General features: G+C 34.4%; 1 protein-coding gene across 1 annotated transcript in view; it reads right to left on the minus strand.

The window, feature by feature from the left end:
- BTBD10 (BTB (POZ) domain containing 10) overlaps positions 1-15965 on the minus strand; it is a 60454-nt gene that overhangs the window by 29548 nt on the left and 14941 nt on the right. Inside the window, exon 2 of the mRNA XM_015570105.1 lies at positions 11971-12126. Within this exon, the coding sequence (XP_015425591.1) occupies positions 11971-12071 (101 nt within the window). The 5' untranslated portion in view covers positions 12072-12126. The remainder of the gene's footprint in view (positions 1-11970; positions 12127-15965) is intronic.

A 15965-nucleotide genomic window follows, 5' to 3' on the forward strand; every position in this document is an offset into this window, starting at 1 on the left:
CAGGTGAGGATTAAAAAAAGGCACATTAGCAAAAAAGACACAGCCTACTGAATGGAAGGAAGATATTTACCAATGATACATTTAAAGGGGCTAATACCCAAAATATAAAAGGAATTTATACAATTTAACACCAACAACAACAACAATATGATTAAAAAGTGGGCATTGGACCTGAATAGACATTTCTCCAAAAGGGGCATACAGATGGTCAATAGACATGTAAAAAGATGCCTAACCACTAAAAATCAGGGAAATGAAAATTAAAACCACAATGAGATATCACCTGACACCTGTCATAATGGCTATCATCAATAAATCAACAGACTAGTGTTGGCGAGAATGTGGTGAAAAGGGAACCCTTATGAATTGTTGGTTTGATTGTAAATTGATGCAGCCACTATGGAAAACAGTATGGAGGCTCCTCAAAACTTAAAAATAAAACTACCATATGACCTAGAAACTCCACTTCTGGGTATTTATCTAAAGAAATTAAAAACACTATCCTTCTCCCTTCCTCTCTGTAAAAATCAATAAAATATATTTTTTAAAACATATTTAAAAAGACAATAAAATGGAAAGATATTCTGTGTTCATGGATTAGAACAATCAACATAGTTAAAATGGCCATATTACCCAAAGCAATATATAGATTTAATATAATCCCCATCAAAATCCCAAAGTCATTTTTGAAAGGAATAGAACCAAAAATCATCTGATTTGTATAGAACCACAAAAGACCCCAAATGACCAAAACAATCCTGAGAAAAAGGAATGAAGCTGGAGATATCACACTACCTGACTTCAAATTATACTACAGAGCTACAATAATCAAAACAGCATGGTATTGGCAGAAAAACACACACAGAGACCAATAGAACAGAACTGAAAGTCCAAAAATAAACCCACATGTATCTGGGCAAATAATTTTTTATAAAGGAGCCAAAACACACAATAGAGAAAAGAAAACTTCTTCAATAAATGGTGCTGGGAAAACTAGAAAGCTACATGCAAAAGAATGAAACTAGATTATAGTTTGTTCCCATATACAAAAAATCCATTCAAAATGGATCAAAGACCTAAATATACTAGTAAGATCTGAAATAATAAATTACATAGAAGAAAACATAGGTACTAAAATTATGGATCTTGGTCTTAGAAAACATTTTATGAATTCGACCCCAAAGGCAAGGGAAGTAAAGGCAAAAATAAATAAATGGAACTTTAGCAAACTAAAAAGCTTCTAAAAGCACAGCCAAAAAAACCATCAATAGAATAAAAAGGTAACCAATTGAATGGGAGATGATATCTATAACCAATAGCCCTGACAAGGGGCTATTATCCAAAATGCATAAAAAACTTATGCAATGTAATACCAAACAAACAATCCAATTTAAAAAATGGGCAGAAAACCTGAACACACCCAAGAAGACATACAAACAGCCAACAGATATATGAAAAGATGCTCAACTTCACTAGCTATTAGGGAAATGCAAATCAAAACTACAATGAGATACCACCTCACACCTGTCAGAATGTTACCTGAAGACAGGTAATAACAAGTGTTGGAGAGGTTGTGGAGAAAAAGGAACCCTCATTCACTACTGATGGGAATGTAAATTGATACAGCCATTATGGAAAACAGTATAGCAGTTCCTCAAAAAATTAAGAATAGAGTATCATATGACCTAGCAATCTCTCTTCTGGCTATCTACCAGAAAAGTTCTAAAACATTTATTCGCAAAGAGCATTATCATGGCAGCCAAGACATGGAGACAATCAAAGTGTACTTCAATAGAGGACTGGATAAAGAAAATGTGGTTCATATATACTACTAGAGGCCCAGTGCACGAATTCGTGCATGGGTGGAGTCCCTTGGCCTGGGGACCGGCTGGCGAGGGGAGGGGCCGCAGGACGTTGGCAGACCAGGGGAGGGGTCATGGGAGGTTGACTGTGGGAGCACACTGACCACCAGCAGGCAGCTCCTGTGTTAAGTGTCTGCCCCCTGGTGGTCAGTGCGCATCATAGCGACTGGTCAACCGATCGTACCGGTCATTCTAGTTGTTCAGTCGTAATGGTCACTTAGGCTTTTATTTATATAGATGGAATACAACTCAGTCATAAGAAAGAAATACAGCCATTTGTGAAAACATGGATGGACCTCAAAAATATTATGCTAAGTGATATAAGTCAGTCAGAAAAAGCTAAGAATCATATGATTTCACTTATACGTGGGATATAAACTGAAACAAATAGACACAGACAACAGTTTGGTGGTTACAAGAGGGAAGAGGGTGGGAAAGTAGTAAAGGATAAAGGGGGCCAAATATATGGCTACAAAAGGTTATTTGACTTTGGATGGTGGGCACACAGGCGATACACAGATCACATACAATAGAAATGTACACTTACAACCTATATGATTCTATTAACCAATGTAACCCCAATAAATTTAATTTAAAATAAAGAAAAAGAAAAAAAGAAAGTGCAACATGTTAAGAATGAGATGTTTCTTAAACATCCAAGTACAGATACCAAATAGGGAGTTAAGTACAAAAGTCTAAAGTTTGGGGAAAGGTTCAGGGTTGAGATAAAAATTGGGGAGTTGGAAATCACTTAACATTCTCAAGCAACTCTTCACCATAAAAAATAATAAAGCATTTCTAAAAAATAGCTAACCACTATTAATAATTGTGGAGATCTAAATTAATGGGCAGACATATATCTTGTATCTCCTGATCAGTCATTCAAACCTCAAATATTTACTAAATGATACTTTGTGCCAGTTACTCCTTTGGGTGTTGCTCATGATTGAAAATAATATAATGTAAACACAATCAAGTACTTTAATGGTGCTTTAAAAATTATAATTACTTTTTAAAACCTTATGGGACATCTTTTCTACTTACTACTAAAGGGGGAAAGAAAATAAAACCAATTTTAAAAAGATATGAGGTATAAATAAAAGATTTAGTTTTAGAAATATTTGTCAAATGATTGTAAATACTTTGACCAATTAGTTTCACAAAACAAGTTTTTAGACAGAATTACAGCAATCCCACAATCACTCATACTTCCAATGCCCTTTTGAAAATGCAAACTGATTTGTTCCACTAAATTCCCTCTATGTCTCATACTAAAATTTAAAGCATTGTAGAGGAATTAAAATTAAAAATCTAAGCTAGAATACTATGCTGCTGTAAAAAAAAGAAGTCACTCTTACCATTTGCAATAACAAGGATGGACGTAGAGCATTATGCTAAGCGAAATAGCCAGTCGGAGAAAGATAAATATCGCATGAGCTCACTCCTTTGTGGAATATAATGAACATAAACTGAAGAACAAAAATGGATCCAGAGACATAGAAGCATCAAAAAGACCGTCCAACCTCAGAGGGAAGCCAGGGGAGGGGGGGAGTAAGAGAGCAATCAAACAACTTGAATGCATGCATATAAGCATAACCCATGGACACAGACAGTGAGGGAGAGGAGGCATGTGCTGGGGGCGGGGATTGTTGAAATAAATTTAAATGAACTTTTTAGGAGTACGCAGAAGGCCTGAAAAACACTAATATACGTTAAGTTAGCATGGCTTTACACCATAAATCTGATAATTTGCTCCAGATGAGCAGAAGACAAAGGAAAGAACAAAGCCACTTTCCACATCAATAAACTTTGGTAGCATCATTCAAAATAAAAATTGTTGATTAATTAACACAATCAACTAGTTCAGTGATGGTGAACCTTTTGAGCTCGGCGTGTCAGCATTTTGAAAAACCCTAACTTAACTCTGGTGCTGTGTCACATATAGAAATTTTTTGATATTTGCAACCATAGTAAAACAAAGACTTATATTTTATATATTTAAATTCCATTTAACAAAGAAAAATCAACCAAAAAAATGAGTTCGCGTGTCACCTCTGACACGCGTGTCATAGGTTCGCCATCACTGAATTAGTGTCTAACTCAATTTTCCTTCATCTCACACCCAAGAATATTAAAAAAATGACTATACAAAAAACTAAACTTAAGTCCAAATACATTACATTGCCACAAGTCTATCAATTGCATGAGAGGAAAATCAAAGTTGCTCTGACAATCTATTTTTAGCAAACACATTCTGGTTCATTTTTTCCTGGTTCCTTTTTAACCAGTTTTCTTCAAGTCATAAACTATCCTTCCAATTTCGTCTCCTAAAATCTTCTACCTTTCTCACAATTAAGCCTAGAATCAGCACTTCTCGTATGCCCCTAAAGCAGTGGTTCTCAACCTGTGGGTCGCGACCCCTTTGGGGGTCGAACAACACTTTCACAGGGGTCGCCTAAGACCATCGGAAAACACATATATAATTACATATTGTTTTTGTGATTAATCACTACACTTTAATTATGTTCAATTTGTAACAATGAAATTGGGGGTCATCACAACATGAGGAACTGTATTAAAGGGTCGCGGCATTAGGAAGGTTGAGAACCACTGCCCTAAAACCTTTTAAGACCACAAATAATACCAATAATTTAAAGATTTGGCAAGCAGTCTCTTTTATAAGATGTTTCAACTTGCCCAGAAAACAACTTATTTAAACAGATGCAAAGATTATTTCTCCATACCCATGTTAGTTTTATGTCCTTCTTAGCAATGTTCACTTTGTTATTATTATTACTGGTGGTGGTGGTGTACTCTTCGTAAATGGGTGTTGTTGTTCTTTTCTTTCCTTAATGCCAAACACTATTATTATACTTTCCTTGATTACCTTTTTAAATGTGACACAAAAACCCCTTTGGCTGGTATTGGCATATTTTTTTAAGTCTCAGCTTATTTTCCTGATTTTTAATAAAAAGGTTTATTTTCTATTCTAGATATTTGCTTTGTTTTTAAAGTAGCACTCATATCTTTGAAGAGTTAATTGTGTAATAACACTAAGGATCTTTTTCCATCCGAAAAATATCAAAAGTACCTTTTTACTTGACTCAATAAAATATTCTTGCTTTTTGGAGAAATTTATACTATAGAATCATGTTAGTCTTTCCTTTGATCACAAATCAGAAAAACTCAGATTGGTGGGAAAATGCTATAAAATATAAGAAAACATTATATGAGGTTCTTTAGAATTATGCTATAGAAGACTATTTCATAATAGGGATGTTCATGATTTAAGTGTTTGGTGGTTGTTGTTTTTAAAGCTATAGGTCAGTGATGGCGAACCTTTTGAGCTCAGCGTGTCAGCATTTTGAAAAACCCTAACTTAACTCTGGTGCCGTGTCACATATAGAAATTTTTTGATATTTGCAACCATAGTAAAACAAAGACTTATATTTTTGATATTTATTTTATATATTTAAATTCCATTTAACAAAGAAAAGTCAACCAAAAAAATGAGTTCGCGTGGACACGTGTGTCATAGGTTCGCCATCACTGCTATAGATTAAGGTATGGATTATATAATAGTACATACAGTAATATCCCAAAATCATTAAGTGCATATGTGTGATTTTATATTTGTAAAAATACACAGAAAACTAAGGCTATATGCAAAAATATTTAAAGTATTTTCCTATGATCATAATAAATTATTTTGTTCCATGTGCTTTTCTGTATTTATCAAATTTATATAATAAGCATGTATCATCTTTACAACACTAGCATTATTATTTTAAAAGAATCAGCAAAATCAGAGGAAAATACTCTTATAAAGTATAAAAAAAAGTCTAGCTTGAGATTTCTGATTTTATAACTCTACTACTAAAACAAGCTTAGAAAATCATTTCTAGACACCAAGCCACCAAAAAAAGCCAATACTAGATAATACTAGTTAATCTAACTATATAAATAAACCATAATAACCATCAAAATGACTATTCAAATTTCTAGAAATTAAGTGGTACAATCACAAGAACTTTCTGACATTTCAAGGAAAGGATATAGTCATGAACTGTTTAATATTTAAGTACATTAAGAATAAAATAATTTTAAAATGTCTATCACCCAATATCCCTACAAAATGAAGATTCAAAACAAGGGTAATGAAGATTAAAAAACCATCTACTCAAAATGTTTTAAATTGTGCTAAAATTTTCTAATAAAGTAAGCAATGTCACCTGTTAATATTTAAAATCTCACAGCAAGAACAATTATCTTTATTTAAAATACTGTCTGCTTGAAGGTCAATTTGCAATAATCAAAAAACTTATCTGATTACTTTCTCTCATGGCAGTATCTAGATCATCTATTCAAAGACTATGTCCTATAAACTAAAAAAGAAAAAGTCATTTTAACCAATTAAATACAATTGGTCCTGTGAACACTACTACAGATAAGTGGTTCAACTAATCCTAATTCATCCAAAAACAAAAATACACTCACCTTCTTCTTTGGGAAATTATTTCAATTACTCTATTTCTCTATATAAAACAACTTCAAATATATCAAAAGTATTATTTCAAAATTAGTCTTTCCTTAAATTTTTTGATATTCATAATCAGTATCAAGCATAATGCATTCTCAAATTACATGAAGATTCTACTAAGGCTTTAAACAAAATAAAAAACAAAATATTAAACCCATAAGAACACACACATTCATTTTAAATAACTTGCCATTAAACTGACCATCAAGATATATCTTTTCCATCCAGAAATGCAAATGAGCACAATAAACAAAGGCCAAACACCTCTCACTCATATACATACATGTATAGAATTATAACCCAGCAATATCATGTAATAAATGAATACACACCTTACTTTAGCATATGCCAGGGTAGACACACAAAAACAAGAAAAATATTTTGAAATCAGAGTATAAAAGGACTCTGCTTTTTCAAACAATGCAGCACTGAAAGCCAGGTCAGCATCCTTGGGCATTACTAGGAAACTTTAGCACATCTGATATTTCCATCATCTTCGATTCCTCTGAATAATCAGAAAATTTCACAGTCTCCCCCTACCTCACCTGTCCACAGACTTCCTTTAGCTTTCTTCCCTCTACTGTATAATAATGTTATTGTGGTTATTTAGGCTTTAAATGTTCAGAGATACAACCCCCTCTCTATATTCAGTTCATTTTCTCTCAGACACTGACTCAGCCGCGGATTGTGCAGCACTGACGTTTCTAACCAAACGGCATCCTGTGAGCTGTGATCATCCCATTTCCCCATCTCTGTGCAGTGATTGGCTATTGTAATTGATAGACAGGCTGAAGAAAACTCAGGAGATGAAAGCTTAGTGATATGTAGATGTGTTGCCAAATGCCATCTGTAAAGCTAATTCTAGCTCTGCCAGCTTGCCAGGTTTTAGAAAATTAGGATGCAGCTTTCTTTTTTGCCTTTCAATATTTTACTGTATACGCACTCTGGACAGTAAAGTTTATCCTTAAAACCAAAGAAAAAATATTATTTATACTTTAAGAATCCACTCAAGAACTACTGTAAAACAAGGAAACTTTTCCATTTCTAAACTGCTGTTGGTACTGCAGAGTGACTTAAAAAGGAAAATGGAAAACTCAATCTTCATGCAGTCTCAGAAGAAGCAAGCATGCATATTTTTATGTGGAAATGAAACCTTGCGGCAAAGTCTGATACTGAATGTATGATGCATTTATCTTTAGTAACTTGAGCAGACTGCAGATTTGAGTTTTTAAACAGTGAGATTTGACCCCCCTAATCATACATTCAAGAGCTTTTAGCATTTTGTCAATATAGGCCTTTTAACTTTATACAGAAAGAATGCTCTTTATTTTTCCTTTTTAAGTAACAAAAATGTCTCTAATTTATAATTTTTTAAAAGTTGTGGTAATTCAGGCCCAATATACTTCAACTGAAATGATCTTTAACTGCTCAGCAAACTACCAAAGTTAATACAGGTATTAACTATAAAACTACTCAGAAAGAAACAAAGTTCAGTAACTTTTTTAACTATGTAATTCATTTGTATGCACTTCCAGAGGGATCATAGGCCCCCTGAAGTCCATCCATGTCCCGATCAGCTTCCAGTCTTGTCCTGCCTTTTATATCAGTGTTATATATATCAAACCTATTAGTACATTCAAAATAAAGTTCAAAAAAGAAAATACATTAAAGTTTTATTTTATGAAAGAGAAACCATACAGCAATGCCCACCAAACTCTCAAACCTAAAAAATAAGCATATATAAAATAATATTATTGTTACTTTTATAATTTACTAAATTTATTTTTATTCTTGCCAGTAGGAAAGAAGTGGGGGGGGAGGTACAAAGGAAAAAGATGGAAAAAAGAGGCTATTCTAAACTGTGAGAATAAAAAACAAATGTAAACAAAAGTACCTTATAGATTAACTATAAAAACTGAATAAAGTATTCTTATTTCTTTAGTGATAAAGACAAGTTTATGTCTCCCAAATATTCATATGCTGAAACGTATTCCCCTCAATGTGATGGCACTTCCAGATGAGGTAGTTAGGTCTTAAGGGCAGAGCCCTCCTGAATGGGATCAGTGCCTTTATAAGATACCCCGAGAGATCCCTAGCCCCTTCCTCCACGTGAGAACACAGTAAAACAGGGGCTATCTGAACCAGGAAGTAAGCTCTACCAGATACCAAATATGCCAGCACTTTGAGCTTGGACTTCCCAGGCTCCAAAACCAAGTGAAATAAATTTCTGTAGTTTATCGGCCACCCAGTCTATGGTACCTATAATAATAAAAGGGTAATATGCTAATTAGACTGGACGTCCTTCCAGACATCATTCCAGACAAAGCCAGGGCCAAAGGGAAGCCAGCCCGGGTGCCCAGTGCTTGTGGGCAGCCGGAGGGAAGCCTGCCTGGGTCCCAGGTGCCAGAGGAAAGCCAGTGCCGCAACCGGGGAAGGAAGGCTTACTCTTGCACGAATTTCATGCATCGAGCCTCTAGTCTATATATATAAAAGCCTAAGCAACAGAACTGGTCACTATGGCGTGCATTGACCACCAGGGGGCAGATGCTCAATGCAGGAGCTGCCCCCTAGTGGTCAGTGCACTCCCACAGCGGGAGCGCCGCTCAGCTGTCCGGCTGGTGCCAAAGGCAGGGCTCACGGCTGGTGAGTGCCGCTCAGAACTGATTGCGCGCGAGCCCACAGCAGGCGCAGCAGGGCCGGGATGAGCGGGAGCAGCAGGCAGGAGTGGCAGGCAATACTGGACTGCTGGTTTCCGCCCGAACCCCACAGGTCACACTGAAGAACTCCACTGGTGCATGAATCCATGTACCGGGCCTCTCGTACTATTATAACAGTATAGCTGAACAGACTGAGACATTTACTTTTTGTAAATTTAAATTCCCCATTCTATTTGAGGTGGCAATGTGCCCATCTATATTTCTCAACTTCCCTCATCCACAGATGATCCTATGACATAGTTCTAGCCAATAATTTATAAACAGATGCCTTTGTGGAAATTACTAAGAAATTTAATTTCCTCATATAAATAAAGTCCCTTTCCCATTGTCCCCTTCTACCTTCCTCCTCCTCCTTGCCTGCAAGGTGGACCTGATAGCTGATGCTATAATAAGCCATCTTGTGATCATAAGCAAAAGGAAGAAAATAAAAGATTTTTGACCCTAACATCCTTAAGGTACTAAATCTACATCAGGCATTGCCTATGTGGAATTCTTATATACAAGAAAAATAAACCCCTAACTTAAGTGAATGTTTAGCCTGTTTTTTTGTGTGTGTATTTTTTTACTCAGACATTGCTAATTAAAATACACAAAATTCAAAAAAAGGATGTGAGTAGGCAGAAGCATAGGTGAAACAAAATCAATCATGAATTAATAACTCAAAGCTAGAGGTGCGTGGGTTCATTATGACTGATCTTGCCCATCATACATAGGGATTCATTATGACTGATCTCTCTACTTTATATGTATTTAAAATGTACCACAGTAAATTATTTAAAATGTACAAATCCTAGCTCTGCCATTTACAAGTAGGATAGCCTTGGGCAATTTATTAACCTCATTCTTTTGTCAAATTCAGACAAGTAATACTATTCAGAGAACTCTACCTTCAAATCCCGTCAAGACAATCTCCAGAAGGTCCCTGGAAAGAATGTCCACCATCTACCTAATCATCCAAGAATTAGCTCAAGTCTCACTCTTACCCATTCAAGCCAACACGGATTCCTTCTCTGAACTCTTATTTTACTATAACTCATTACCATAGTTTAGTGTCCTACTATCCTCTAATTGTTCCACATGTGGTTATTAAAGCATCCCGTGATGATACTCTGACAAACTTCTGAATCTCTTTTGAACTGAGAAAAGGTTCTCAACAATATTAGCTGATTGTTAGTATTTAAAACTTCTCAGATAATTAATTTACTATCAATTAAAAAAATGCTATTTTAAAAAGTCAAATTGTATATATTTTTTTAAAGTATCCTAAATATGTTCCTAAGTACACAGAACAAGAAGTCCCTAAAAGTAAGCTATTTTCCCTTAGGCATATTTTCACAAATGAGGTTAAAATAAGATCAAAGGATTTCATGATCTTTTCATTAAAAAAAATCAATGTATTGGTATTTGTTTTCTATTTATCATTATATTTTCATTTAAACAACCAATACTGTAGCAGTGTACCTAAAAAGAACACCAAAAAGGTACTGGTGCTAGATATTAAGAGCTATGTTACTGAAATAACAGCAATGAAAAAAGTATCATTAATTTTTATAAATGTTTCCCATTATATTTGCTTTCATTAAGCAAATAATTTATTTTCATCCTGTCACCACTTCATATATGATGCACTATTATACATCAGTGAGGAAAATATTAAGAACTAGGAAGGATAACTTTCAACTCACCAGAAAATAAGCATACAACATAACAGATATAATAAATATAGCCCCACACTTAATTAGATAAAACCTGTATCTCTTTAATCTCAAATAATTATCCATGTAAGTAGGACAAAGATGAAGAACTAGAGCCACAAGGTGAAGGGGACAGACACACACACACACACGTGAAAAAAATGAACAAACCAAAAAGCACTCATACCATTGGTATGTACTTATAAAGTCAACCTAACATTTTCATTACATATCTCACCATATCAAAAGTCCACTATAAAGTTAGACATCTTGTCAGGAGACTTAAACAGTAACAGTCACTCATATTTTCTAGCTATGTAACATACAGTTTAAAAGTACCTGAATCATTTCTTTAAAATTACAAAATGGATTTCAATATCACGGCATTTTTTAATTTTTTTAAGAAAGCTGATATTATTTATCAACATCAGGAGAATTTTACATTCATAAGTTAAATGTTCAATATCCCCTAATATTAATAAAGCACAATACTCTGAAAACATGTTTACATGCAATAAACATGCAATAAATGTGAGGTTTATGAGCTGTTAATTAGCACCTTAAAATATCAGATCATAAAGTGTTCTAAATGAGATTCCTTATTAAGCCACACAGCACAAAATGAAAACTATAAAATTATAAATGGGCTGAAACTTTTGAAATAAATTTTACTTAATGCATTAAACTTTAAATAAACCCAGTAGAGTAACGGCATAAAGACTGCTTTTCCCATTAAGATCACGATGACTACACAATATAAATTCATAGTTAAGAATGTATGGAGGCAAAGACTATCAAGAGCCTATAAATTATTATATATAATCTATACATAGTGTATTCAGAAAATGAAATAAATTCCTAATAGAGTTTTAAATACAAAACACTTAACTGTCTTGCCAGAGTTCCCAATTAAATATTTCATTTATTCATGGTGTTAACTAGGAGTTTTAACATTACATATTTACAAACAAATGAAAATTCAAATAAATACAAATATAAGAAAATTGAAAGGAATATTCTTCTAAAAGTTATTTAAGGAGAAATACAAATATTTGTAATATTTTGTAAGCCCCATTCTCTGACAGGACTTGTCACAACCAAATGCAGTCTGGTTTTTATCAAAGTTTTGATATGTGAAATACATATTTGATACCTACCTTGAATGTTTATAAAGTTTACGAGGTCTACTATGCAATTTCCGATCCCAATTCTCCGGATCACTGGAGTTACTGTCATAAGGATGAGGGCGTCCTGCCATCCCAGTTCAAGCTTTCTCACTACTGCTCTGAAAGCACACATGTAGCACCCATAACCTACATAAAAAAGTAGTGTTGACCTTTAAGTCTATTCCATGCAGAATAAAAGAGTCACAGAATTTTAAATACTTTCAGGCAATACTGTGACATTTTTTTGAAAAATGATATACTGGATTAAAAATACTAGACATATAAAATACCACAAATTAGATTAAAATAAACACCAGAAGTCTTTTTAGATACTTTTCATTTGATCGTTGTATTAAATTTGCTACCATTCTGCAACCGTTTAATAATGTGCTATTTAGTAAATATGTTTAACTACTATCTGTGTACATCACATTTCCAAGCATCAATATAGTAGCAAAAAAGGCAAAAACAATTCCAGAAAATGATTCTTGCAAATGAAATTTCACTTAAAATACATTGTTAATACTGAAAGTTTAAGATGCTTAATAAAGCATCTAGTAAGACCAAATACCAATACTGTTATTTCTTTAGTCAAGTTAAAGACCTTGAATAGAAATTCCCTTGAATGGAAATTTAATATTTTCCCCAAATAAAGCATGTGAGCATCCTGATGTTTCCTAATAGTGCAATTACCACAAAAATATTTTATCAATATGATTCATATATTTTATGTCTTTTCATATGTGAGGTTTGTGACTTATTTGAACAACAGACATATGAAATTATAAGAAAACTCAATACCTTTACAAAATACCTGAACTAAGCACTTTAAAGTATATTCACTTTCCAATTTAATCTTCACAATCACCTTACATGTAGGCATTATAATCTCTATGTACATAATAGAAAATAGTCTCAGAAATTTAGCAATATTGCTAAAGGTCACAATGTTTATAAATGGCAGAATTATAAATGAAAATGAGAATTTATTATACAGAATCTTCATCTCGAAAAATGCTCTGACTATAGTATTTTATTTGGAAATAGATCAGATTTGACATTTAGAGATTGCAAACACCAAAGGAAAAACCAAACATAATTAAACAATTTGAACAAAGTTATGTTAAGTCAGACTAAATTCAGAACCAAGGTTTCCTGATACTCCTATACCTGTACACTTTCTATAAACTTTTCCAAGTTGGATTTGATAGAAGTGAGGAGGAGATGTGCATAAAAGTCAAAGGGAACCCAGAATTAAGAAAAGACTGTATTTTCCTGAGTTTTATAAAGTTTACCAGTACAATTTCACACACAAAAAATGGCAAAGATAAACTCATTAAAATTGTAAGTCTATCTCAGAACTCATCAAAAGAAACCCTTTCGTTTTAGAGAAACTATTTTGCTATGTTTATACTTTTTTCATTAGAGTTACCTAGTACTTTTTTTTTTACAAAAACAATTAAAAATCTTATAAGTGACATATACAATACTTTCAACAATAAAGAATTATCCTATATAATAAAAGGCTAATATGAAAATCGACTGAACGGTGGTACGACAAGTCACTATGATGTGCACTGACCACCATGGGGACAGATGCTCAATGCAGGAGCTGCCCCCTGGTGGTCAGTGAGCTCCCACAAGGGGAGCGCCACTCAGCCAGAAGCAGGGTTCATGGCTGGCGAGCGCAGCAGTAGTGGCAGGAGCCTTTCCTGCCTCCACAGCAGCGCTCGGGACCCCTCAGGAGATGTCCGAGCGTGTCTAAGCCAGCAGTTGGACATCCCCCAGGGGGTCCCAGACTGCAAGAGGGACCCCCCTCCCCTTCCTCCAGTGCATGGATGTCGTGCACTGGGCCTCTAGTTTTAAATAAATAAAAATACAGTTATTTTTGAACCAAAAAGAAAATCTTGTAAGTGAACATTTTAATATAATAAATACATAAATAAGTAGGTAGGTCAATGAAATAAAAATAACAGGAAGGAGAAAGGAGAATAATTGCATAATGGCTAATTTGAATCCTAAGCAAATGTCAGACAGTTCATTTGCTGAATAATACTGGAAAAGAAACCTATTTTCTTAAGGATCGCTGAATAACTGAAAATTAATTGTGTATTAGATGACATAAAAACTATAAAATTATTTTGAAAACAAAAAAAATTCTCAAGCTCATTTGAGTTTTTAGTTATAAAAATAAAAATATATTTACTAAAAAGGGAAGTTTTTGCCCTGACTGATGTGGCTCAGTGGTTGAACATTGACCTAGGAACCAAGAGGTCATGGTTCGATTCCCCATCAGGGCACATGCCTGGGTTGCAGGGGGCGTGCATGAGGCAGCAAATCAATGCTTTTTTTTTTTCTCTAGTTGATGTTTCTCTCTCTCTATTCCTCTAAAATCAACATTAAAAAAATAAAAAAGATTCTATAGAATGATATTTAGAGCATTTTCTCATTTCATAGGTCTTCCAGTAAACTATTTCAGGCATTAACATTTCTTTACGAGAGTATTTTTTCTCCTCCTAACCCATACCTGTAACCCTATGAATAAGATAGACACAAATGTCCTAAATCATGGGATGCAGTGACTAAAAAATATAACCACAAGGAATGGATAAGGTAAATTCAGATTCCCATTTTCCACCCTTTTACAGTGTGTGGCACATCTAGCATCAGGGAAATTCCAGTATGTCTTCATAATCAATCTTATTGAAATTAACAAGCATGTTTTTTACAGCCAGCCACAAGAAAGTAAAGAATGTTCAGATAAAGGCTATCAAAAAAGAAAAATAAACTGAAAAATCACATTTCTATTTCATTTGTCAATAAAACTTGGTTATCACCATGTGAGAGCTTTCTCTCTGAAACTATTGTAATTTAACCTACTTATGAATAACTAGAAAGCAGCAAAAGGAAGGCCAATTAGTATAGGCAGTTCATTTGTGCAGGAACCTGCAGTTTAGATGCATGGTAAAGGTATGAGTGAAATAGGGAAGGTACTCATAAAGAGGACATCTGCAATACTTCCAACAAAAAAAATAAAAAAATAGGGAAGGTATTTGTTTGTCAGTCACACCTGGGAACAGGTCATTGGCCAGAATAAGCATGGCCACTGCAAGCAGAGAAAGATGAGACATTTAATCTCCTGAACAAAGGAGTTCACTCTTGTGCGCTTGGCACTCTTGGGACTCTTGTTGCAGGGGACCTGCTAGCTTGGTTCTCTGAATTTGTCCAGATGGCCCACAACTATACAGATCCCATCGACTGCAACTAGGCTAAACCAGACCAAGCTCCACCATGGAATGAAAGCTTTGGACATGGGCTTTTCATCTAGCTCTACTGAATTCCCAGCTGCACACCTTCCAGGACTGGATTAAGGGAACTGGGACTTTTCAAACCCAGGGATATAATTTTACATCAATAAAAATCACTCATCTTCCCATATAAGTCTCAGAAAATTCTTTTTCTCAAAATACCATAAGGACCTCACTCCCAACAGCAAACAGAGAAAAACCATCCACACATTTCTTTGATAACATCCCCACTCCTCACTCTCAATAGTCAGGAATACAAGCATACTAAAAACAAATGAAAATAATATGCCTGTGTTTGCATATACATGCTAGTTAATTTTAAAAGTATCAATAAGCTATACCTATAACTACAAATACATAAAAGATAAACCATACATTATATACTATTTTGAAACGTCTAATGATTTATTTTAACCACTCTGTCCCATACTAAATGACATTATATTGATCTTATTTCATTCATTCAAGCACTTATTGAACACCTACTACAATATGCCAAGCAATTAACAAGAGGCTGAAGCAAGTCAGACATTGTTCCTGTTCTCAAAAAACCCACTCTAGTGAGAGAAAAGACTCCACCAATGGCTCCATTTACCATTTCACCCATCTCTCCCTCCTACCTGGACAGTTCTTATACTGTTACTCCACCCTGAAGTCATCCATGACATCTCGTTTTCC

The sequence above is a fragment of the Myotis davidii genome, unplaced genomic scaffold, assembly GCF_000327345.1.
Source record: "Myotis davidii unplaced genomic scaffold, ASM32734v1 scaffold946, whole genome shotgun sequence".
Lineage (NCBI taxonomy): Eukaryota > Metazoa > Chordata > Mammalia > Chiroptera > Vespertilionidae > Myotis > Myotis davidii.